Source organism: Numida meleagris, chromosome 4, assembly GCF_002078875.1.
Source record: "Numida meleagris isolate 19003 breed g44 Domestic line chromosome 4, NumMel1.0, whole genome shotgun sequence".
Lineage (NCBI taxonomy): Eukaryota > Metazoa > Chordata > Aves > Galliformes > Numididae > Numida > Numida meleagris.
The window spans coordinates 51,044,130-51,068,699 of NC_034412.1; the positions used below are offsets into that span (position 1 = coordinate 51,044,130).

General features: G+C 41.8%; 1 protein-coding gene across 10 annotated transcripts in view; it reads right to left on the reverse strand.

Moving 5' to 3' along the window:
* The window catches only part of PTPN13 (protein tyrosine phosphatase, non-receptor type 13), a 104,613-nt gene that overhangs the window by 37,424 nt on the left and 42,619 nt on the right, over window positions 1-24,570 (reverse strand). For 7 of the 10 annotated variants that reach the window (XM_021395171.1, XM_021395174.1, XM_021395175.1 and 4 more), the window contains exons 7-10: window positions 17,771-18,334; window positions 9,840-9,935; window positions 7,930-8,029; window positions 946-1,168 (exon numbers count right to left, since the gene is read on the reverse strand). In XM_021395171.1, coding sequence (XP_021250846.1) covers window positions 946-1,168; window positions 7,930-8,029; window positions 9,840-9,935; window positions 17,771-18,334 — 983 coding nt within the window. Of the gene's footprint in view, window positions 1-945; window positions 1,169-7,929; window positions 8,030-9,839; window positions 9,936-17,770; window positions 18,335-22,192; window positions 22,339-24,570 lie in introns of those variants that run through there. The other 3 variants (XM_021395180.1, XM_021395173.1, XM_021395179.1) reach the window with 2 other exon arrangements.

The window sequence follows — 24,570 nt, forward strand, 5'->3', positions numbered from 1 at the left end:
CGGCCTGCAACATCCAACTCTCCTTTACAAAGGCTGAAATGCTTCAGTCTAATTCTGCCTGCTAGGTTCATGCAGAGATTCTGGCCAATTTCTGTCTACCTGTAGGCAAGCAAGTTATTCCTGGGAATTATAGGAGAGGTTAATCTGTCCAAACACTTAAAAGCCCTCTGCACAATACTGATTTCAATAGTGATCTAAGGAACAGGCCCATGTTTCATCCGAATACTTGTTGGTTAAGGCCTACATGAACAAACTGTCCAGAGCGTTGGGACTGGAGACAAACTCTGCTTTAGGGGACAGCAAATTCATGAGTAATTCCTGAGTCACATTTTCCCATCCAAACCAGACAAAAATAATCCAATGAACTGAAAGCAGCAGCAGGGGGCATCAAATTGCCATTTCTTTCAACAATCAATGCTCCATCTGCCTATGTCTCCCTCTTTAATCTCATACTTCATCCATTTTTCTTTTTCCCAGCAAGAGCTAGGAAAGGAAAGGGGAGCTTGCACGATTCTTCAGGGTGAACCTAAGAGCAAAACACATTATCTTGGTGTGTCTTTACCTTCCCAGTTTGTTAATTTCACAACCTCTAAAGGTTGTGGGACAAATCTACATTCTGCTGAGGGAAACCAATGCAAACAGAACTGGATAAAAACATCACATGATAGAGAAGAAAAATGCACCTTATCCCCATTTGGATACTGCAGCGTTTAATGCAATGTTCAGTTGTGTCTTGCTGTTTCTTTCATTTTCTTTTGGTGCTGCTTTTGCCTACCTGCCTGCTAATACTACAAAATCTCCAAAGCCTCTCCTATAAGGCAACGCCAACCTATTGATGACTGCTTATTACAGGACCTGGTTTACAAATCCCACATACTTCAGTTTCAGCTGGGACATTGCTCTGTTTCAAAGAATACAGGAGTTCACCTGAGATCAAGGCATTACCCTCAATTTCCTTTGAGTCATGGCTGTTTCCAGGGCTATTTCTCTGAGCGGATCTCTGGTGATGTCCAGCATGGAGGACCTGATTGCATCTCCAGTGTAGAGGTTGGGCCGGGACTGCCTGAGAGCCATACGAGCCTGCAGCTGCAGCACTTCTTCTTCCTGGCGCTTTAGCATCGCTTCTTGACTGACAAGATTGCCTTCAAATGGTGCTTCATGCTGCCTGCTATACAGTCAGAGGGGATAAAAGCCATTACTACTAGGAATCAGACATTCTTCTGCATTAAGCACTTCCCAAAGGGAAAAACCAGAAACATCAACAAGCTGCTAACAAATACTGCATTAAACTCAACATTTATTCAGCAGCCAGGAGATGAACAGAGCACGCCCAAACTGAAGCACTCTACAGCAAACAATCAGTAAGGAAAATGAGTAGAACATGCCAAGTTTCTACAACTACAAACTGTCATTTATTTGTATAAAGATAAATGCTCAAATGCAGCCTGAAGAATACATCACACTGTGTATATATCAGCATTCAAAGTTATTCTAAATAGAACAATTAAATGCTTTCATCATCTTTTTTTAACAGAAAAAAGTTGTTTCTTTTAAAATGCTAAAAATGGCTTCATTGATACACAGGCATGGCAATAAATAAGAGTTTAAATGAAGCAGCTGAAAAAAAAGCAAGCAAGCAAAGTAAGAAAATCCCACTATTTCTGAGAAAACAGCAAATTAGTTTTCAGTTCTTATATCAGCAAATATCCTGACCATTTTATTTTCATTGGGAAAAAAAAGTCACGTCCCATTTTGGCTGGATGAAGGCCATTTTTTTATTTGAAAATCAAGATGTTTGGAAATGCAAAAAAAAAAAAAAAAAGGAGAAAAACAACCAATTTTCATTCCTCTCCCTGTCTCTCCCATACATAAGGAAAAACATTTCTAAACCCAAAACTCAAAACAGACGAATCAAGGCTCCTTTAGAAATCCTAAACCAAGAAAAAATATTGTTCTTCTGTTTAGAGAATTATACAAAGGCAATTTTTTAACAGAAGTAGATAGGGTAACTCAACAGGACTTTCATCCACCAAAAAGCACATTTAACAAAGGCACCTGGAACAATAGCAAGCTTGGTTCACTTTGCTAGCAACCCATTAGTCATGTCAGCAGTTCCACTTCTAAGCTAAGTCAGATTTGGTGGCACACTGGAGCAATGAAAAACATGGAAAGTATTCCGAACCCTTTACACCACTGCATTGAAGTTGAGGAATACAGATAAATGTAAAACCAAGTCCTGCACTGACACTGAAGTAGAGCTCTTGGTGATAAGAAGGTCATTTACAGAGACTTTTTAGGACAATGCAATTTAAATAGCTGCTTCCTATAAGAACCCAAATGTGCTTGAGGAACAACAAATCAGTTAAAAAGTAAAAGAAAATGCCTCTGTGCAGACAGCACTGTTGTCCGTGATACTTTGTGGGCGTGACTTCAAATGTACTTCCATCATCACACAGCACAGTTTCTAAAAAATACCGAAAGTGAGAACCATACAGAATGTCCTCTGAAATGTTCGGAGATTGAAGTTTCATTGGCCGACAAACAGACAAGACAAAAGCAGTCTTAAAATACAATTTATATTACCATGGAAAAGCCCAAATAATGAAATGGCAACAACGTGCCAAGATCAAAGCAAAATAATGCTGAATCCTCAAATGGCATTTCAGAGAAGTTCTCAAGGAGTAACGGAGGATCGCCTTCATGTTAGCCCGTTATCCTTTCCACTGTTCTGGGCCTTCATAACAGCACTCCCCTTTTCCCTCCTCTTTTCCTTGCTGCAACAGACTTAATAATGTGTGCCCAAAAGGACACGGTAATGAGGAAAGGCCCGAGACCTGCAGGGACTTGTGCACAAGCTCAGCTTTTCGCAGAGAGGAGGTTTATTAAGATCAACGTATGTGGGAATATTCACAATGAAGTTAAATATGCCCACAAGCGTTCTCCAGATCAAGGTCTAAGGATGGGCTCCGAAATGAAAAAAAAAACACAAAACAAAACCAAAATACCTTCTGAACATAAGTATCTGTGAATTATCAAAGATGATATGAAAAAGTGAGACATGTTGCAGCTGGCTTTATCTGAAAGCACTTTCACATGAGTGAAAATGCCAACTGCTGAAAAAAAAAAAGGTGCCTTTCCAATAGCATGTAAATGTGTGCAAAAGCAATCAGAAGTTACTGTGCAAAACAGTTTCCTTATGCTGGTTTGTCTTTTTAACTCGCATGCATTTTTCTGAAAAGGTGCATGAGGGCAAGTGGGAGGAAGCTCAAAAATGTAATACTTCAAACATTTTCCTGGTGCAGGATACAAACACTGTCATCACTCCAAGAAAGCACGTTGACATCTTGGCTAAACGCCTCAATGCCAGGCTCAGGCAGATAGCTTCCTGTGGAAGGTGGAGTATGCTCCACTCCAGGGTTCCAAGACCAGGACTGCACCTCTCATTTGTCAGCACAGAAGATACTGTTGACAGATACAGGCAGAGCACTTCCAAGAAACATGGAACATGCAGGTATTATTACTCCCACCACAAAATCCAAATTCCATTCCTAACAGATAGCATAGCAGATAAAATGTTGCTTGTCTCGGGTTCCCCAAGAGACAAGCACTTGGTTGCTGCTCTGTATTTTCAACTGTGTTTCATTGTAAATCACAGCCCTACAGCTTCTCATTAACCCACAGATGGAAGGCAAGCCATCACACAGATGGCCGACTCCAAAAGCAGCAAGTGTATAGAACCTCATCCAGTGTACTTACCAAGAATTAGCACAGATTGGGTCAGAGGAGAAGGCTGGAGGAAGGGAAGCAGGTGGACATTCTGTAATAGTGCAGTGGGAAGGTTAGGAACAGATGGAGAAAGAGTGATGCGTTTGGGTAGGAGAGCACGGAGATGCACATGGAATGTAGTGGGGAACGGAAGGAAAGGGAACAGAAGGAAGAGATCCATGTCAGCTGCTGCTCCTGGAGAGAAAAAGGAAGAAATAGTAAAGGTGGAAAAAGAGAAAAAAGGACAAAAATCAGAAATACAAGAAGCAAAGAGGAAAAATAGGCACAATCAATTGCCACAAGGAAAGCATTCCAAGAAGTTCAAAGGGTAACAGCAGTGACAGAACACAAGAAGGGTTTCACCTTACTCTGAAATCTCCCCCCCCCCCAAAAAAAAAAAAAGAAAATCGATGGCTTCTGCTAGCTCAGGAGCAGGCTGCAGCATGAGTCCCACAGGCTGGTAAATGAGCAGCTTTACTGCTTGCTTAGCACTGGCTACAGATTCCCTTTAATCCAGATGCCCCCATTTGCTGTATCTCACTTGTACGAGGTTCATTCCACAGGTAATTAAGCAGACTGTCTCTAATGACACGCTACAGGAGCAGAACACTTAAAACGCACCAAAGTATAGATGGTATCTCTGAGCACTAAAACTGCTCCCAGCTGCCGAAAGGATTCAAGTTGGGGATTCAGTTACATGCTGCCCCAAACCCTGAAATCAAATGATGAGCCAAAAACCCCAAACCTCTGGGAATGTTCTTCTTAGGACTATTTGTCAGCAAGTACTTTACTTTGAAAGAGTGTTTCTGAAGTCAGGAAAGCCATGGTCTTCTGCAGCACAGAACATTCTGAAGAAGCAATGTGCAATATTCTGGATACAAACAGTGCATTACTTCCCCAGAAATGTCCTGCTGAATTCTGTTACCATCTTTGATGGCACTCCTTTCTACACTGCATAGAACTGCAAAGCTTTAACAGCAGTTGGAAAACAACAAAGAAGGAGCCAGCCAGCCCTGCTTTCCATTCAGCTCATGTAATTAACAGAGATATTATCAAACTACTATTGTAGGAATAAATTCTGCTCCTAGCTGCTTTGCTGTTTTGCAGTGCGTCTATAGAAATGTAAAATTTGCTTTCAAGAGTTGAGTCTTTTTTAAAATTTTGACTATAATTACTCATGTGGTACTTCAGCAGAAAAAGCTTTTTTTAGCCTAAGGAACTAGTGGTACCCTTCTATGCCATTTTTTGTGCAGCTGTAGAATGGTATCTTTTAGCACAGGCACAGATATGAAGCCAAGCAACACCAGCAGACTCAGAATACCAGGCCTTGGAGAAAGACTGCAGAATTACATCAATGTAAGGTTCACACCACTGCTAAGCAGCAGATGATTTCACGCTGCACATACAGAGCAGTATTTTTCTTCTGGATTTCACATGTACACAAACTAGAGCCATTAAAGGCACCAGTCTTAAAAGAGCAATATAGAGTCAAATGATACAATGCAAAATGAACCACGAGAAAGTCTGCAATCTCTTATCGTAGCACTTCCACTTCCATAATGGGCCTGATTAGTTGACAGCAGTGTGACTCGCTTCCATATCACACACTACAGTCAGTTTCTGAAATGTTTTGCAAACAGAAATAAAAGTTCTCTAACAGCATCTACCAATTACTGCTGGTTCATTCTTAAGAACAGCCATAGTGTTGAACTGACAGCTTCCATGGGTTGAACTCAAAGCCACTGTGGAAACAGGGCTGACTTCACAGTGCTCATCAAGAGGAAAAAAAACAATGGCAAAGGAATGAAGAAAACTCTGAGCTCAACCCTGCACACACAGTGGTAAGTGGACTCTTTGACCATTCTAGTGCAGTGCTGGGGCAGCATAAAACTGGAAGCAGAAATGTAGAGCCTTTTACCCCTTATCATCTCCTGCTCTTGCACCTGGGTCGTGGCAACTCTCACTATCAGTACAAGCTGGGGGACGTAAGGACAGAGACTGCCCTACCAAAAAGGACTTGGGGGTACTGGTGGATGGCAAGCTGGACATGAGCCAGCAGTGTGCCCTCACAGCCCAGAAAGCCAACTGTATCCTGGGCTGCATCCAAAGAAGCGTGGCCAGCAGGACAAGGGAGGTGATCCTGCCCCTCTACTCTGTGCTGGTAAGACCTCATCTGGGGTACTGTGTCCAGGTGCAGAGATCTCAGCACAGGAGAGTCACAGACCTGTTGGAGCGCATCCAGAGGAGGGCCACAAAAATGATCCAAGGGAACACCTTCCTATAAGGACAGGCTGAAATGAGCTGAGACTGTTCAGCCTGGAGAAGAGAAGGCACTGGGAAGAACAGCCTTTCAATATCTAAAAGGGGGCTATAAAAAAAGAAAGGGACAGACTCTTTAGCAGGGTCTGTTGTGATAGGACTAAGGGAAATGGTTTCAAACTAGAAGAGGGGAGATTTAGACTGGATACAAGGAAGAAGTTTTTTTTACACAAGGGTGGTGCTGAAGCACTCATGCAGTTGTTCAGAGAGGTGGTAGAAGCCCCACCCTTGGAGACATTCAAGGTCAGTCTGGATGGGGCTCTGATCTAACTGCAGATGTCCCTGTTCATTGCAGGGGAGTTGGACTAGATGACCTTTAAGGGTCCCTTCCAACTCAAACGATTCTATGATTCACCAGGGTTACATGCATTCCAACCACCAAAGAAGTATTCAACCAGCTAGGCAATGCTTAAATACTTTTCCACTACAAGAAAAGCCATTACATATATTTGCCAACACACAGACTTCTAAATAACTTTACAGTTTTCAGGCACAGTGGAAGTGGTAAGAAAGCAATGCGTCATCTCAGCAGACCAATGGAAGCTGTAGCACTTCCAAGTCACCTTTCTTCTCCTCATCTGTGCTCCTTTCACAGATCATCTTAGACCCTGCCTCACTCAGTTGCATTCGGGGCACATAATGCAGTGTAGGAAGCAGATGTTCCTCCATTTTAATCTCCATGGTGAGAGCATGGCCCTTTGCCCTTCTCACTGCACAGCACCTTACAGGCCAAAATAACATAGGCATATTCAACAGCCTGGCCACAGCACCTCAAACAGTTACAATCTTTAGACAATTCTGAGTTTCTTCAATAGAATAAAAGAGGATTTCCATCTAGACCATGATAAAAAATTATAAATATCCTAAAATATTGAACTATCATTCTCCTGACCCATCTCCAAAACAGAAGGTTGCTGAGATGGCTGTCATTGCAATGAAGAAAGAAAACATGCCCCAGTCTCCCCTCTTTTCACAATAAAAGCAATTTCGATCATTTTGATCAAGTACTCCAAGGTGACTCAACATCTGACAGAGACTAAAAGAACATTTTCCATCTAACAGGTCCATGTCTGAAAGATGCTCAAACACTTATGATGGAAGCACTCATGAAACACAGCAGGTACGGTCAAAGCAGCTGCTGCTGTACTAAGATGTAGTACAAAGTAGAACCCACTTTTTAAAGCAATATTGAAGAACAGTGTTTGAAAAATAAATTTTAAAAAAAAACTACAACAGTTTACAGACTTAATATTCCAATACATACAATGGTAAAAGGCAATTCAGAAAGCAGAAGTTGTTACTAAATGGGCCTGCCTAGTCAGTATTGAGGTAATATAAAAGCAAAAAGACAATAATGGAACACCAACAGAAACCAAGCACTTGTCAGACAAAACAACTACATGAACAGCTTCTGGCTTATTTTAAAGCAATTATATATTATACTTTGATTATTAAGTGAGCACACTTCAAAATAATACTTACTGATATCAATACTTTCTAAAACTTTTAGAAAAGCATAATTGAAATACAAATGATTTCAGTATTTCCAAGCAGAACGTAAGCTCTGACTTTTATCAGATACAGCAACATAACAGAGTGCAACCCCATCTCCAATAAATATGGGAGCCGAATTTAGACTCCTGGCTGGCATAGTTACTTCTAAACCACAGCGTATGATGAGATGTTTACTGACTACAGTATGCAATTCTGAAATGTTTTTAGCTTCTGAGTACAACATGCAGTTTATATTACACAGAAGCCAGTGAAAAATTTGCTCACAGATTTACAGTAATTTCTCCGATAGAGACTGAGCATTCCAAGACACGTTGCTTTCACATGGTTTACCTTGCCCTCTGAGAATGAGCTTGACTTGATGTGGAGATATCATCAGCACCTGGCAAAGCACCACTGGCATCATCTCTCTTGAATCCTTCATTTTTTCTCACTGGCAAACCAAAAGACAAATTAGTATAGGACAGGGCAACAAAGCACGAGGAGCAATCCCATCTAAAATTAAGGACTTAGCAGAGATTAATTAGATTTTCATCAAAGACAACTTAGAAGGAATCTGGTTTCTACGTTCCAGATATTAGACACACAACCATTATGCAGTCATTTCAGTTCTCAGAGATCTTACTGCTTCCTCCAATGAAGGTAACAATACCACAAGCTCTTTGAGGAAGAATACTAAGGCAAGCCTAATTTAAAAAAAAAAAAAAACAAAACAAAAAACACCAAGAAAACACCATCCAGTCAAAACCACAAAACCACACACAACTGCACAGACATCTTTCCAGCAAGAAATGTTTCTTTTTCAGTCACGAAATGTACAAGTGGCAGAGACACCATAAAAAACTGCTCCAGCACGGAATCAAAGCAGCTAGGTAAAGCACAGTGCTGCTGTTCACAAGGAGGGAGTTAGGAAACCAGCATATTGCTGAGCTTCTGTGTTTAATTTCTGTCTCTGAAATCTGACACTTAGAAAAGTGGTTTATGAAACAGTGGTTGTTCTTTTCTCTCTTTGGTAAAAGACTTAGTTGCTTTCCTGTTGACAAGTCACCTCTTTTGCTGATATGTCCTTTGCAGCAGTGCTGAGATTCTACACTTAGGATCTGATTTTGCAAAGCTTTTTGCTTTTGCCTCTGACTGTACTCACAACGAACAGAGGCTGCAGGAGAGCTCTTGGCCACACAGACTTTGAAATTGTTCTTTACATTACAGTTGTTTAGCTGAGCCCAGGAGTGCCGGTGACAAAAGTAGCTCCCTCTCACCTGTACAGACCTCAGAACCTTTGGCTTTGGGGCAGACATTCACAAGCAGCCTGGTCTGAATGACAAGACATGGAAGGGAAGTGATAGTTATAGGAGCTGTGCCTCAAGACCAAAATTGTTACTTGCTGCTTGCTTCCACTTAACTAGGCTTCTGGCTCAGCACTTAGGAGGAGGACAGACAAAAACATGAGGAAAGCTGAGAGTGGTGTGTACAGAGAGGCTTGGTTGAGCAGTGCATGGAGGATGCACACAGTGCAGCTGTACTCATTTCCTGGCTATTGTTTTTCTTCTTACACTTTGATAGAATGGCTCATCTCCACCACTTACAATGACTTTGCCAAGCTGATTATTGGTTTCATCCTCTTTCATCCTCTGTGCTCCTCTTCATGTCTTTTCACCATTTTAGCACCTCTCCAAAGCACACCTCAAACATTTCTTTCCCATGCTGTGCCTCCATGGTGGGAAGCAAATGGCCCTTCCTGCCACGAGTCAGTGAAAAGCCCTTCACACCATCTCCTGCTTTGCCAAGCCACTGATTTTGTAGAACTTACACACACTTATCATATAAGTAGATATTTTTGCACTACATCAAAATTTTTGGCTTATAAATTATCAGCTGTTTCATCCTCACAGTGAAGCCTTCTGAAATCAAAATAATTAAAGCATACATGTTCCATATAAAGCTTTTGTAATTTACTACAATTGTACACCAGCAACAGCTCGATTGTTTTTGTGCCTGGGAAGGCTGCATGCCATTTAGATCAAGTCCTCCAGGGAAGTTAACCATTTCCACCTTTTCCTAACAAGTTCCCTTTCAGAGTATGAAATGTCAAACTCATTTCTGCACAGACTGCCAATTGTGCTGAATTGTACATAATTATGTAATTACATGAGATCATCTTACAACTTCAGACTGGTGGTAATTATCAAACCTCCAACTACTTCTTTTTGTTGTCATCGTTATTTTTTAAGCAGATATCTTACCTTGCCTGAAATCTGCTTCTGAAGAAATAATGGATGGACTTTCACTCGAAGTACTGTAAACATCGCTGTGGTATGATTTGTACCTTCTCAGAGGCTCTGAAAGTTGAAATCAGGGTATCAGGGGAGTAAGAGAACAACAGTTCTAATGTAGAACCAAACACAGTGCAATAAAATGTGTTCTGTTCCCAGTTTTTTAAATGCCTCTCTGTGGTTAGGGAGCCTGGAAGCCAAGGACACACTCAGTGAATTTGTGCTGTCCCCTTTTGCCTCCACAGCCCAGGGTTCTGGGGGCTGCCGGCCCTTTCCTGGTTGCCTGGGGAGATCCACTCCTCCTAACTCCCCGCCAGCATCATTCCTGAGTCAAAATTGATAGTTAAAACCCAAAAAATAACCAAAGAGAAACCACACAAAGACAGAACAAAACCAACCTCGACCAGCCCACCCCAAAGTGATATACACATCTGTACACACCTCTCATGTGTGGAACACGACAACCACGACCCAGCCCCGTGGCTCCTTCTCAATGAAAAAGGAAAAACCTTCACAGCAAGAAAGCAGGAACTGGAAAATTATAACTCCTTTCAGGTTTGACATTCACAAAAAAAAAAATCTTAACAACCAATTAATGAGCCTCTCCAGGACTTTCACTGAACCAGAACAAACAGTTGCATTTGAAGAGAAATCAGAATAACACAGCCTCAACTGCTCCTATCGGTGGATTCTTCAACATACCGAAGCAAAAGGGCAGCGGAAAACAGTACAGCTGGAAGAGGTGCGATTAACCCAGTGATACATCTTCTGAGAGAGAATTCTTAATAGTGAGGTTATCATGCAGAAATAACAAAAACATCTTTTCTGTTCTACCCAGTGCTGTTGAGAACACAACCAGAAAAAAGAGCTCATTCCTAACACAAATTCAGTTAATTTTGCTTCCCCTTTTAGAATGGAGCAACAAAACCAAACCATTTGGAACTAACACAGATCCCACAAATAATGGTGAAATGGAACAGCTTTACTTCTTCTAGGGACGACACAAAGCAGTTGAAAAAAAAATAAAAATGAGGGAAATGGGCAAAGACCTCCAGCATCAAAAATGCTATAATGGAAAACCAGTTATCTGCTGTTCGGAAAGGAAGAAACTGAGTTCAACTGCTAAGCTAAGATGCCTTGTTTGGGTACTAGGAGCAGCTGTTCTCAGCAGGGGAAGCACTCTACCTTGTGAGCTCACCACTAAAATAACCTTCCCTTTCACAACTTCTCCTTCAGCACCCTGGATTTTACAGCAAAGAAATTCAGTATCAACCTAGCCGTTACTTGACTAAATAGGGAAATAAAGCCCAAATTTGGTAGAGAGTCTTTTGCTGTGTGTTGTTACAGTGCTCCCAGCCCTTCAAATAAAGCATCCACCCTACCACAGTTTTGCAGCTACAGCGCAGAAACACTTAAATGAAAACAGATCTCCACTTTCCCAGCAGTTTTATTGACTGCTGATTTTGCAAGTCTGCTGGCTGGCTTTGAAGCAAGAGGAAAGGAAGGGCACAATAAAGTACAACATGAGATTTTGAGCAGCTCTTTTTTCCACCCAGTCAGCAGCTGAGCTTCCTGAGCTGAATGATACACAAACTGTGCCTCCAGCCCGCTCCTTTGAGACATGGTGTTCTGCACAAAATCCATGTAAAACTTTAAAGCAGGAGCCCAAAGCTGAGCTCTCAAGCCAAGGAGCGTGCAGTCAGAGTCCTGATCTGATCGCTGTGGGGTATCCTCTCATTGGCAGCAGCTCCCTGCTCTCAGCTGTTGATGCAATACATGCACACATCCTGATCACGTAAGATCTTTGCCAGGGGCACAGACAGGACATGCAGGGCAGATCTGCAAGCATTGGATTCAATACTGAGGTTACCACATCTACTGTGCTTGGAAAAAATCACCAAATAACTCATTCTGCCTTCTTTCCTCAGCACATTCTCTTCAATTCTAACACATCACAGTGAGATTTAACTTCAGAGAAGACACATGGATCATGGCCAAATCAAACTCCTTCTAATTAAGGGGTGGCTTCCAAAGGTCACAAGTCCCGACTCAGGGATCAAGGTAAAGTTCAGCTTTTCATGCAATAGTTTCAAAAACAAGGATGAGCTTCCAGCCTATTTAGTGGGAAGATGAAAGATGAAATCCACAACAGCTAACAAAGGCAACGAAGAACTTCTCTACGCAGTCCACAGTTTTCCCCAGGGATTTTTTTTTTTTTACAACCTTGTTGTTTTATATTTGGTGAGTAATGAGGGAGCGTAGGATTGATATAACTGCTCGAAACATCAAGCACACTGAAGCAAAACTTATTCTAACCGTTGGTTTTTCTATACATTACACGGTTAGATGACAGACTCTTACCAGAACAACCTAGGTCATTTCATACCTTAGTGGAAAGAAAAAAAAAAAATGAAACAAACACAAAAACTCTCTCTGAATTTCAGTGTGTCTAAGTCTATGACTACAGTGTCCATATCAAACTCATGATACAACAGAAGCTAACACCAGGTACCACCCAATGCACTGCAGTGTTGCTCAGTGCTGCAGTGGTGGTGGTTTTTCCACCTCCCCATGGAAGGCAGCAGAGTATAACCCCACGGGCACCTCACCTAGCACAAAATAACAAAACGCAGTATTTGTGAAGGGCAAGGCACACGAGCCCAGACATGTCATTTACAGAAAGCCCGGTCCCAGCCAACTGCAACAGAAATCAGAGAACTGCATTCAACTTGGAATGTCATTATCCCAAGCACATGACTCACATTAGACATACTGGTTTTCAAATACATATTATTGCAAAATTATGACAGGCTGTACAGAGAAGGAAAAGGACCGAGATGATGGCAGAGATAAAGGAGCAGTTTTGCGAAAGGGTGCTCGTCTGGTCTGGGGGTTTTAGTGGTATGCGTCTTTGTTACCAGAGAGTTTCGTTATTGTATCATTTAAAACACATTAACAGTCCTTTGAGGAGGGCCTGGATGTGCTTCCCTCACAAGGGTTTACCAAATAAGTTGGAGTCGTGTTCACTCTTCTTTTTCCACGTTCCTCAACAACCTTACACATGGCAGAGCAGCACAGGTGTAGTGGAAAGAGCACAGACTCAGGCTGAATCCCTAGGGAAGATTCATCCTGACAAAAGGCCAAGGCAAGAAATCCATCTGTTCCTCCAGGGGAGCAACCTCAGCCCTTGATTTTAACACACAGTTACCACACACTGAACAGAAAAGCTGTACTGTGCACACAGGCCATGTCATCACTCAGACCTCCCAGAGAATCTAATGGCCATCTGGTATGCACGGTCTGGCACCATCTGGGCGACAGGCAGGAGCAGAGCTGTGTATAACTGCCAATCCCACACATCTCCATGGCTGGAAAGGTGAAGGGCAGCAAGAACTCGGTGCCTCCCACCATTCTTTTCTGGATCTTGATCATACCATCCAGGATGAGGTGTGCACACAGACACACATACGCTCACATACAGCCTGAAAGTACAACAAACACAGTCTGCTTTGGTTTTTGTTTGTTTTTAAATGTTTTGTTAGACTGAGGTAATCCCAAACCTGTTCCCAGACAGTGTAAGCTGATGTAGATGTGACAGCAGATAACACCTGCCACTCTGCAGAGCAGTGATAGAATTACAAAGTCTGTTTTATATCTGATGATAAACCATGTAGTTCAGAACAAAACAGTGCCGGCTGATGCCAGAGCACTTGTATTTTAGATTGTCACAAATTTTCTTCCTTGAAAACCCAGCTTCCATAGGCTCAGTATAATTCATGATTGAAGGCTTTCTTACATAAAAGCAGTTGATTATCCCACTCCTCAGCTTCACGACCATGACTTGTGAACACTGTTCTAGTTGAACTCAATCTACACCGGACATACCAACTGCATGACAAGTCATTGCACCACCACTGCATTTAATTCATCCTGCAGCATGGTGATGGTAAGATACGTGTCAGCTGAACCTCCGTTTACTTCCACATGCATACTACATACATAGCGTGGGTGACTCACATTTCCTCTGCTTCACCTACAGAATACTTGAGTAAATATAATCCAACTGAAAGAAGCGTGCATTTCACTGGATTCACAAAGATGAGCTGTTCCTCTTCTGTGCTAAACCCCTTCTCCCACTTCACCACTTCTCCAGCAGCTCCCCAGTTCTGGTCTCTCATATGCATGCACTGTCTGCTTACCTACAGACACCTTTCCTCATTCACAAATGCAGCTTCAGTCTATGGGAATTTTTAAAATCGGGAACATGTGGAGTAACCCCAGACACCCACCCATCAATCCCAATCCAAACACAACAGCCATAACATGGAAGCTTTACAAATGGGGTCCGGATGAGTCTGCACAGGAATTAACACTGTTGGTGAGATAAATACACTAGGGAGGCAGAGGCACAGAACACCACCATCTGCTCTTGTTGACTCCATGGAGAAAGCAACAGTAAGTGAACAAAAAAAGACGACCTCATCATCCAGGCTTTCAGTAGGAAAAATCAAAGGTAAAAAGAGAAAGGGATAAAACCAAGCTGAGGCTCTGGAACTCACATGGCTCCAACTGCAAAACCTTTTAACAAAGTCTTGGGAATATTCCCAAACAACCCCCACGCCCCCACCCCTGTAGTCACATTCCAAAGCTTCATCAAGATCCAGTTTTTGGTATCCTCCCCTATTCCTCCTCTTGTCTGCTATTTGCTGCACAGTCAGCTCTGCAGCACTACTCTCAAACCAGCCCACATGGCCCTGCACCGGGACACAGAAATCCTTGCTCCCTGCTCCCTCATGTAAAAGGCAGAATGCATTTTCTCTCTAAGCAGAGATGCTGCCAAGGGTGCCAAGCAAAAATTGCCAGAATCAGCTCACTTGCTACCAGTAATTACTTGTTTTTAACAAAGCTCACCACAACTCTGTTACAAAAATAGGAATGAACAATCACAGCTGAGACACAGCACTTACTCTTCCATTTCTTGGCATGATTAAAGCACATTTTGGAGTCTGCTCTTAGCGTCCCGAATTGGCTGCTGTATCCTTGAACTAAATAGCAGTCCTCTGCTCTTCCCCTCCCACCTTCTGGCACCTGAGCACTGACAGAGTCCCAAACTTTCCTTAGCATACAGCGGATAAACACAATGCAGAGGAAGAACACAAAGACAGTGGTTCGTCAGCACCCAAGGCATCCCGGCTGCAGATTACAGTGCAGTTTGGATGGTCAGTAGCTCACTACAAACAATCCAACTACAGCACAGCTGTAATTAAAGATCTGTCATTCTTTCCACTATAAACAGTACTTTTCATGAGTTTATAATTTGGGTTGTAAAAATCTGCTCTGAGTGCAAGCTTGGCGTACCAGAGCCTGAGCATGGGAACGTCCTCTTTTTCCAAGACAGTCAGATCCTCAAGGCCTTGTGAATAACAAAACAGTTTGCCAGCTCAACCCAAAATAAGTTAAGGGAGAAATAAGCCACGTGTCACTTAAATTCCTGTGTAGATTGAAGAGGGAACTCATATCTGGCCAAGCTTTGCCTGCCAAGTCCAATGCCGTTTCACAGTTCAGAAACTGAAAAACAAGTAACAGCTGCAGGCAGGCCTTACTCACACCTAATGTGCAACCTTGATCTGGGACTGGACTGCAAACAGCCCGACCACACCACAGAATGGGGAGATAAACTCCCCTCTGCTGAGCCCAGCCCAAGCCTGGCTCCCATGGCTCCCGGCCTTTCACACAGCTCCACATGGAGCAGAACCCTCACGGCTGACTACCAAGCTGTCAGAACACCTTGTTCTCGTGCTCCTTCTTCCTTCCTTCCTTCCAATGTCTACCATATGAGGTGGTGCTGTATTAGCATTCCAAACCAAGCCATTCTGTAATTCCATGATTCTAACTCCTATGTGAAAAACCATTCCCCATTCATCTTCCTAAAACACTTCTTGGAATTGGCTTTAATTAAAATATCACATTCACAGTCAGATATCGGCTCCCAACTTCTAAGTTGTGAAAAATGGAGAATCTAAAATAAAGCAGCAGAACACAGAACTCTAATTACAAAACAAGACTGAAAGGTATCTTTTTCCTCTATCAAGAGCAGAAAAGAATATTGCAGCCCAGCTCTCTGTTGAGAAATAATCTAGACTTTTGTCTAGCAAGCAATGATTTTGAATTCCTAAGGATGGGCAGTGACTCATTGCAACTGCTTCCATCTGCCCCGTATAGATTTGTCACTCAGCTCGCCTGACTGCAGAGCCCCAGTTTCTGGTTTGCTCTGACTCCACTTTCACCCTTTCCCCAGATGAATTGTGCAGTTTCACACATCTGACCCATCTAGGATAGCAAGGCACAGGAGGCATGTTATGTTCTCTCTGCCATCTTCCAATCTGTTTGACTGAGAATGAGAAGGCCTTACTCATCAAGGGGTTTGGCCGAGCTTTTGGTTTTGCTGTTGTGCAACATCAACCTGCACAAAGCTGAACTCCTGACCAACAAAGCTAGTTATCTTTCCTAACGCAGGGAGTGGCCTCCTCTTGCACTCTGCAAGGTGCTTATCTCCAAACATTTGAGGTGACTCATGCACTTGATATGGTCCCCTTCAATTCCACACTCTTGAATCAAAAACACAAACATCCCCTTTACCCCATCAGACATCTCAGTAGATAACTACAGATGGTGAAGTCCTATTCTGAACAAACAATTGTTATCTCTACAGTACTATTTCCATCTACATTCATTCCTTCACTTGATAATGTAACCCTCATTGAAAGATGTCAATATGAGGACACAAAAAACCTCTATGTGTCCTTTTTGCACAGTCAGTACAGCAATCACGGCAGGTTTTTAAACTGCCCGTGCCTTGTCAATACTGCTCCTTCTTTCTGAAGCACGAGGCTCATGTGTGTAAGAGAGAAAGAATTAACTTCTCACACTACCTGCAGTGTAGGCTTCTCCTGGAATAGCCACAGGAGTGATTTTGGCAACTTCAACTCTGATAAAAGGCTTTATAATTTCTGCTTAATAGAGATATTCCTGAGGAGGTCCTCAGAGCAGGACAATAAGACAGAAATTACGTCGCACAGTCATTATTTCTGATGTGAGACAGCTGGGTGAGTTTTCAATTGTGTGGACTCTGTACACATTGGAATAAATCACTCAACTAGCTTGGTACACAGAGCTCTTCCAGCTTATACCTTGGATAAATAAGTTATACCTCTGGCTCATCACAAACAGGCCCAGATTTGGCTCTCAGTTCCAATCCAGCTTTATGTATCCGTATTTATAACCCCTGAAAATCAAATCACGCATTCAAAACAAAATACACAGTTTCTCATTATATGGCTCCACATGAAGATGTTTTCAGAAGTTTCCACAGAGCAATTACAAAAGATTTTTTTCTCTCCCCATATTCTCTAAATTAACTGGAGGAACTTGTTGATAATTATCCTCACTGAGGTGACGATCTTAACATAAACCCAAAAGAAATTACATATTCAAGGGCTTAAGTGGATCATCCAGAATTATACAGAGCAAAACCTGAGATTTCCAGGTGATATACTCCTTTTTCTCTGGGTTATAAATCCATCCCTAATAGCTGGAGAGGAATATTTTCCTTGAAGGGAAATTACTGCTGCCAATATGGTTATTTTTTTCCTAATTTCACTTGATCAACTTGACACTGGCTGTCTTAAAGAGAGCAACTACTTTTACTAAGTAATCTGCACAAGCACTTTCATTTTTGTTGGCAACAGATGTTCTAATACTTTGATTTTACTTAAAAATAGAAGGCCAAGGTAAAATCTCAGTAGTTTCAAGAGCTGTTATGAGAGAACTCAAATTTATCATAAAGAAAAATCTCTGTTTAATGACTGGAATAATTCAGAACATCTAAAAGCTTCACTAACCTTCTACATTCATGGCTTCCCTCAGAAGCTGCAGCTTCTTCTGTCTCTCCCTTATCCGGTCAAAGGCACTTGATATTGCTGCAGAAGTTGATGTCTCGGGCACATGGCGTGTTTGGTCCAGTTTCTGAGGTCCAAAGACATCCAGAGCTATGCTCCCATCGGAGTATCTTGCTTCTTTGTTTCTGGTCATAGTAGAAGTCCGTACTGCAAAGGTCTCACACTGATGACTATGCCTGTGAGAGTCTGAAGCGTGGTCCCTCTCAGCTGCTTTGTTGGTCGTGCAAAGCAAATCCGTGGAGGAAGCCCACACCTTCCTCTTGGGAGCTGCATCTGTATGGAGGTGACCTTTGTTTTCAAACTCATTGGTTTTACATCTGTAAGGATAGAAAGAATCTTCCTGTCCTGAGTTGTAATCTGAGGAAATGCCCTGGAAAAATTCCTCCTCGCCTTGCGTTCCTCTCATGGCCAGAAATCCCATCGATTTGCTAAGCCCTTTGTTAAGCATTGTCTGTTGAGAAAAATGAGTCTTGTGTTCGTCACGTGCATCAACCACTGAGGCTTTTCCTGGAATAAGGAGATATTTCATATAAGTCACCTTATACTTAGTACATAGGAGTGCAACACACATTACTTGCTTGAAAGCATACACTAAGCACGCATTTGGCATTGCCTTTGTCATGCGAAACACTGAGATAGCTACTTAAAGATTGGCTCAGTCAAAGACAAAACTCCAACTACCTCTGCTCTGAGAAAAGTTCAAGAAAAACTAGGGCCCCGCCTAATTCAGCAACAATATTAAAAAGTACTACTAGATACACACTGAAATTTGATTTCTCATTAATTCTATTTTTAAGTCTGGACTATTACCAGAAGTACTGTATAATGATCAGTCTGAAATTAGCAATTCCTTTCACCTCTCACACCCAAACACACTACCTGCAATTTTTAATCACCTCCCAACAAGTCCAGGTTTGTTCCACGGATGTACAGATGCCTTACAGTGGTATCAGTAGTAAGGGAAGAATGACGGTGCAGTTTGGTATTTTTAAAATCCCCACTTTTCCTGGAACTTCTCCTGTAATGACTGGCTTTGATGATAACAGTCTCTCAATATGCAGAATGCTCCAGAACAAAAAACTGAGAAAGCTTCCAAGGTCAAGATGATTCTATGAGCCTGCACACTTCATGATTTGTCGTAACGAATACTGCCTCTCCTCCTCCTCCCTTACCATGAAATAGCTCTCAGAATAGAAGAAATTGCCTGAGGTGGAATGTTAGCAGAGAAATACGTGTTCTCAGAAGAATACCATATCACAGTCACAGTGAAAATTTTTGATACTTACGTTCACCTCAGATGTAAAATTTTGTAAATGTACAAGCCTAATTTTACAAACCTAATTACAAGCATCAGTAAGTACAATGACATTTCTTAATATTCACAGATGAACTGAAACCCTATTGTTCATTCTAAGACTTTCTAATATCAGAATAAAATCATAATAACCATTTAGAGATTTAATTCACAGAAAAAAAGACCAGTATCAGAGACTGCCCAACTGCTACTTCCTGTTAGGGAAAACTAATATATGCCGATACTTACGCATTATTAAAATTATAAAAATCTGAAGTCTATTTTAGTAGTCTACTCTATTGCAGTAGTCTACTCATAGGTACCACTGATCAAATACATTGCACAAATCACTAGGAAGTCCAACCTTTTAAATTTGCAGAACACCCACTGCCTATGGAATCTGAGCTTTATCACGGTTCTCCCATCAAGAAAAGCCAATAGAGCTGTGTTCTATTCAGGACCACCTAAGCACTGTCTGCCTACTCAACTGGAGACATACAGCATATTATGTCTTTCCTAGAAATAGCCCCTTTCCCAGTGTGTTATTACCGTGTACATCTTCTAACAAAAAGCCACCGTGAAGCCCTCCTCAGAACAGAAACCAGTCTTGTGCTCAGAGTACAGGAACATGCTGTGCCCTCCATCCTTAGAGCTGCCTCTCCTGTGCTACTGTCTGCTCAGCAGAAATCAATGGCCACACCTAACACAGTGGGCTTGTGCTGATCTGCCTACAATCTGTCATCCTTCTGCACCGAGTTGCACAGAATACAGGAAAGCACTGGTAGCTGTACTCAGAAATGCTTTAAAAGCTTGTGGCTTTGTACATTTGGACTCTGATGCTCTACTTGAAAGGGGGCTCTTTACTTTCTGTAATAGTAAGCTGAAGGCAGGTGCTTAAAGAAAGACAAACCAAAATGCTCCCTGCCTCTTATCCCCACATAAACATCTGACAGTATAACATTAGGGTTCTGACTGTTCAAAAGGTGTCTTGTAAATAATTACAGCTCCTACATATTTCAGATAGTAAAAAGAATAAAAGAACAGAACCAAAATGTTTGCCATTGAGAATTAATTTATCTTCCAAAACAATGGGACATGTCACTTCATATTTTACAAACACAGTCTTAACACTAAACTCAATGAAGAGTATTTATCTTCATGGTAAGGTGAATCTCAGGTCATGTCATTACCTTATATCACCCTCAGACCAGACACCCTCCCAAGGCCGGTGAATTACAAGTGATATTCAAGGGCACAGTAATGCCTTTCTGCAAACAGCCGGTCACAGTGATGTTTCTACCATCTATCCAATACAGCATGATGACACCCATTTTGCAAATACATACTTCACATTCATGCACCTGTACATCAAGAACAGACATTCCCGAATGTATATCATGAACAGACATTCCTAAAAGGATTCTAACTCTGGGATTAGAAATAGGAACAAAAAGCAAAACAAAAAAAGCAGAACACTTCATGATCTCAGAGTCTCACCAAAAAAGCAAATCAAAAGAAGCAACAAGACCAGATCTGCCGCACACAGGTGAGGAGCAGCAGTGCATGCAGGTGAGAAGCAGAGCCAACAGTGAACAACTACAGTAGAGAAAGAGCACTCTCTGCACTCCACTGCAGTTCCACGGCTGTGCAGCCCTCAGCCAGGGTGCAGCAGAAACTGTTTCTGCTCATGCAGTGGCTCAGAAGCTGCAGGCTTTCTGCTCCTTGCGTTACTCACCCAACAGGGAAATCCTCATGAGGAAAAGTGAAGGCCACAAGCACTGTCTCAGTAGCAGTGGCTGGGAAATCACTCACTGTTGCAGCTTCCTCATTGATTCAGCTAATTGCGTGATGAGAAAGGGTATGAGCTGTCCCATCAGAAGACACTGGAGGAGACGCTCCACTTCCACACCACCCTTCCACTCTGCTGCCTGGTGATGCCTACAGGTCATTCTTCACCTCCCTTCCACACTGACCTACGCTCTCAATCTGAGGTTTTAAACACATCGACAAAAGAAATCTATGGCGAACCCAAAGCAGCAATATGGTATTTTCATGCCCATACTTTGCAGCAGCCAAGCACCCTTGCTGTTCTTTGCACCAGAGAGCAGAGGTCAATACAACAATCAGGGTACAAAGCTTCTCAGCATAGAAGAAACTCAACTACAGGAACCAGAGAACAAAGTGGATTATCATGCCTGAAGCAACCAGCAATCATGCCATACCAATTCTTCCTAAAGTAATAATGCTGTTCCCACTCCTCCTTAACTCTACAAGCAGTACTACTGACTTCTCAAAGTCACAAAGCCAACTGCTCAGGAACTTTTTTTTCTGGACTTGCACAATACAGTACCTCAGTGTTACCTGTATCAAGAGGTCTTAAACAACTGCAATACATCTCTTTCAGCACTTGGCCCCTATCTCTACCTTTCCATTAATAGTACACTTCCAGAATTACCAGTTCTTCCTTAATGCCATGGTCTTCAAAGCACCTACGTAATACATCTCTAACACCTATTTTCAGTTGCACAGCATACACAAGTCCACAGTCATTAAGCCAAAAAACAACTTACCCACTGCATTTATTTTTTCAGCTTTTATGATGAAATGTGGCAAAAGGGAAGACTGTCAGTGAAAAACTGTATACTAAGCATCAAGAAGAACTCATCTGCATAATTAAACTTTTACATCTTTAAATTCTAATGCCTGGCAACATTCCCATTACAAACTTGCTTTTGGAAATGGATTCTGTTTCCAATGGAAGCTCTTGAGATCTCTTCAAATTCTCTTGGCTCTGGAGAAGATATAAAACACCTCACTTAACACCACACAGGACTTTCCCCTTCCCCAGTAACTTCTCTGCTGAAGCAAACTCAGAATAGTACCTGGATTCTTCATTTCACATATCGCCTGTGGGTATTTATCTTCTACTTGATTTTATATTAGTGCAATTATTTATAATTACTGTAAATAATTCAAATGCAATTATATTAATTGTATGATTCCAAAGTATAATATATAGTGAGAATAGCAGTTAATCACCAAGAGTTCACAAAAAAAGAAATAACACCAACCTTCCAGTGCTAACTTCAAAATGTAAGTTCCCACATCAGTACAAATGACAGAAGTTACATTTTCTGCATGACCATGGATCTGCTGCCTTTGTTGTCTTCAGCTACAAACACAACCATACCTTTTTTGACAGCAGCACTACCTACAAACCATCTTTCACTCCAACTGCCTGTAATATTGGCCATTTTCACCTGAGCTGGAGAGCTGCATCTGCTCCTAACCCAGTTCAGCTTGTCTGCAATCACCCGCATGCCAGCTTGATCAAACAGGCAATCAATCAAATGCTAAGCAAGTGTAAATATCATCATACAAACACAAAAAGTATATCTATTTATACAGAATAAATTAAGTGGATGTTTGTTGAAATCCTTTCTGATCATCCTTTTTTGTTTGTAAAAACCAGAAAGCCTTTTAGCAGTGGTTGTGGGTACGTACACACATCATACACACATACTGGGGTGAGGGGAGAAAGAGAGAGGCTGCCCACACGTGCATGAAAGAGCAGATTATCGCAGCAAGGCCACAAGGTCTGAAAAGAGGAAGTGGTTACATGTAAGTTTACAAAACACCTCCCACACCATCAATGTGCAGGAAAGAGAAAAGTCCTTATCCCCAGACAATGCAATCAGTCTTGCAGATGTGAGTGGGCATTTGGTGGAGGGGTTGGATATGCAGTCCTTGTTGGGCCAGTTAAGAGCCAACAGAACACAAAAGAACCAGATGTGGCTGTAGGCTGGCTGCTAGAATTGCACCTCCTCCTTTTACTTTTTTTAATTGTTGAGAAAATGAGTTCTCTGTGAAGGAAGAAATGAGCTGGACGTGTGGGTTGATTTCTTTTTCAATGAGGCCAAAGGGCAATCCTGCTTTTCCTTTTCTGCATTCCTCAGGAGAAGCTCAGTTCTACAGCCAATTTTCTGCATCCAGGCAGTATTTTACATTTCCAGTTTGGTTTACTCCCTGATTTTTCTGTCCATTTCTCCCTTTGTTCCAGGAGCTCTGTGTTTGCCCACCAACACCACTTCCAGCACTGCCTGGCCAGCGGCTCGTTAACACAGCAGCCATTACACTCCAGTTGAAAGATTTTCACCACCATCAATCACAGCACTGCTGGGTGCACACATGTACTGGACAAAAACAGCACTGGTTTCTTGAAAGTGAAATAATGAAGAAATAAAATAAAACCTTCATCGAGTGTCTGTTTTGTTTTACTGATCTCTTGCAATTGTTCTTCCACTCACTCGGTTCTGTTTTTCTAATAGCAAGGAGCTGGGAAAGGCATGTACGTGAAGTTACGGCCAGAGGAAAAATTTTCGTATTAATGGAATAAAGTTCTGCGCAGTATTTTTTGGTAAGTGAAAATCATGTGCTTGGATTTAGCAAGAAAATGACAAAGATGTCTCAGTTCACATGAGGAGGTCATCACTATAAACTCTTTATAGACTGCATATTCACCAAGATGGGGAACTAAAACTTAATCTATACTCAGTTTCCCTGGATCAAAATCAGAAGGGGACATTTTCTCTTTTCAAGGAGTTTTTGCCAGGCAGCTATAAAGCAATAAATATTCTGGAGAGTGGTAACCAAACATGAGCATTTGTTGTTAAAATTAAAAGAAACTTCACTGAGCTTTAGGATCTTTTATTTGATTTACAGTGCCAATCATTTCTGTGGCACTTCACAGAGAGTAAAGTCTAATTAAACAAGCAATTTGTTAGCACCTAAAATTTTCTTCCGTTTTTCCTGTTTCCTATAATGCGGAAATAAGGTGAGCGTTCTTGATCTTTTAAACTCATCTCTATCCCTTACTCAGGTGGCACAGATGAAGGTCAGAATTTTGCAGGCTCAACCTGCAGCCATACAACACAAAGTTAACTCACAACAGACTCTGTGTTGAGCGAAGTCCACACAAGTGTTCACTGTGGTGGGAAAGCAAAGACAAAAAAACTGTAGATTTCTTGAAAAGATGAAATATCTTTGCTAAGGCCTGTCCTTGGTGTTGACAAATCCTGAACAGAAGCTAAGACCCCATAAGTAAACACAGAAGACACAGTGATGCTGTCCTGGTGCAAGATTTCAGTTCTTCCAGAGCTGGAAAGCAGGCTCTCTGGCTTCTGTAAGTTAATGGAGATGTCAACTGGGTTTTAAATAGACCACACATCCTTTTGAAAGATGAATGCTACAGTTTTTAGCAAAAAGAGAATGGTGGCAAATTAATTCTTGCTTTATATTTGGGAGAGTTTGAAAATTACTCACCCTGTTGTCACACCAAAAGAATTATATCAAACAGCTTCCACAGATAACTCTTTAAGACTTTCAAGGTCTACAGTGTTTTGAATAGGAAGCTTTAATAACAACTCCTATGTTCAGATGACTCACACCG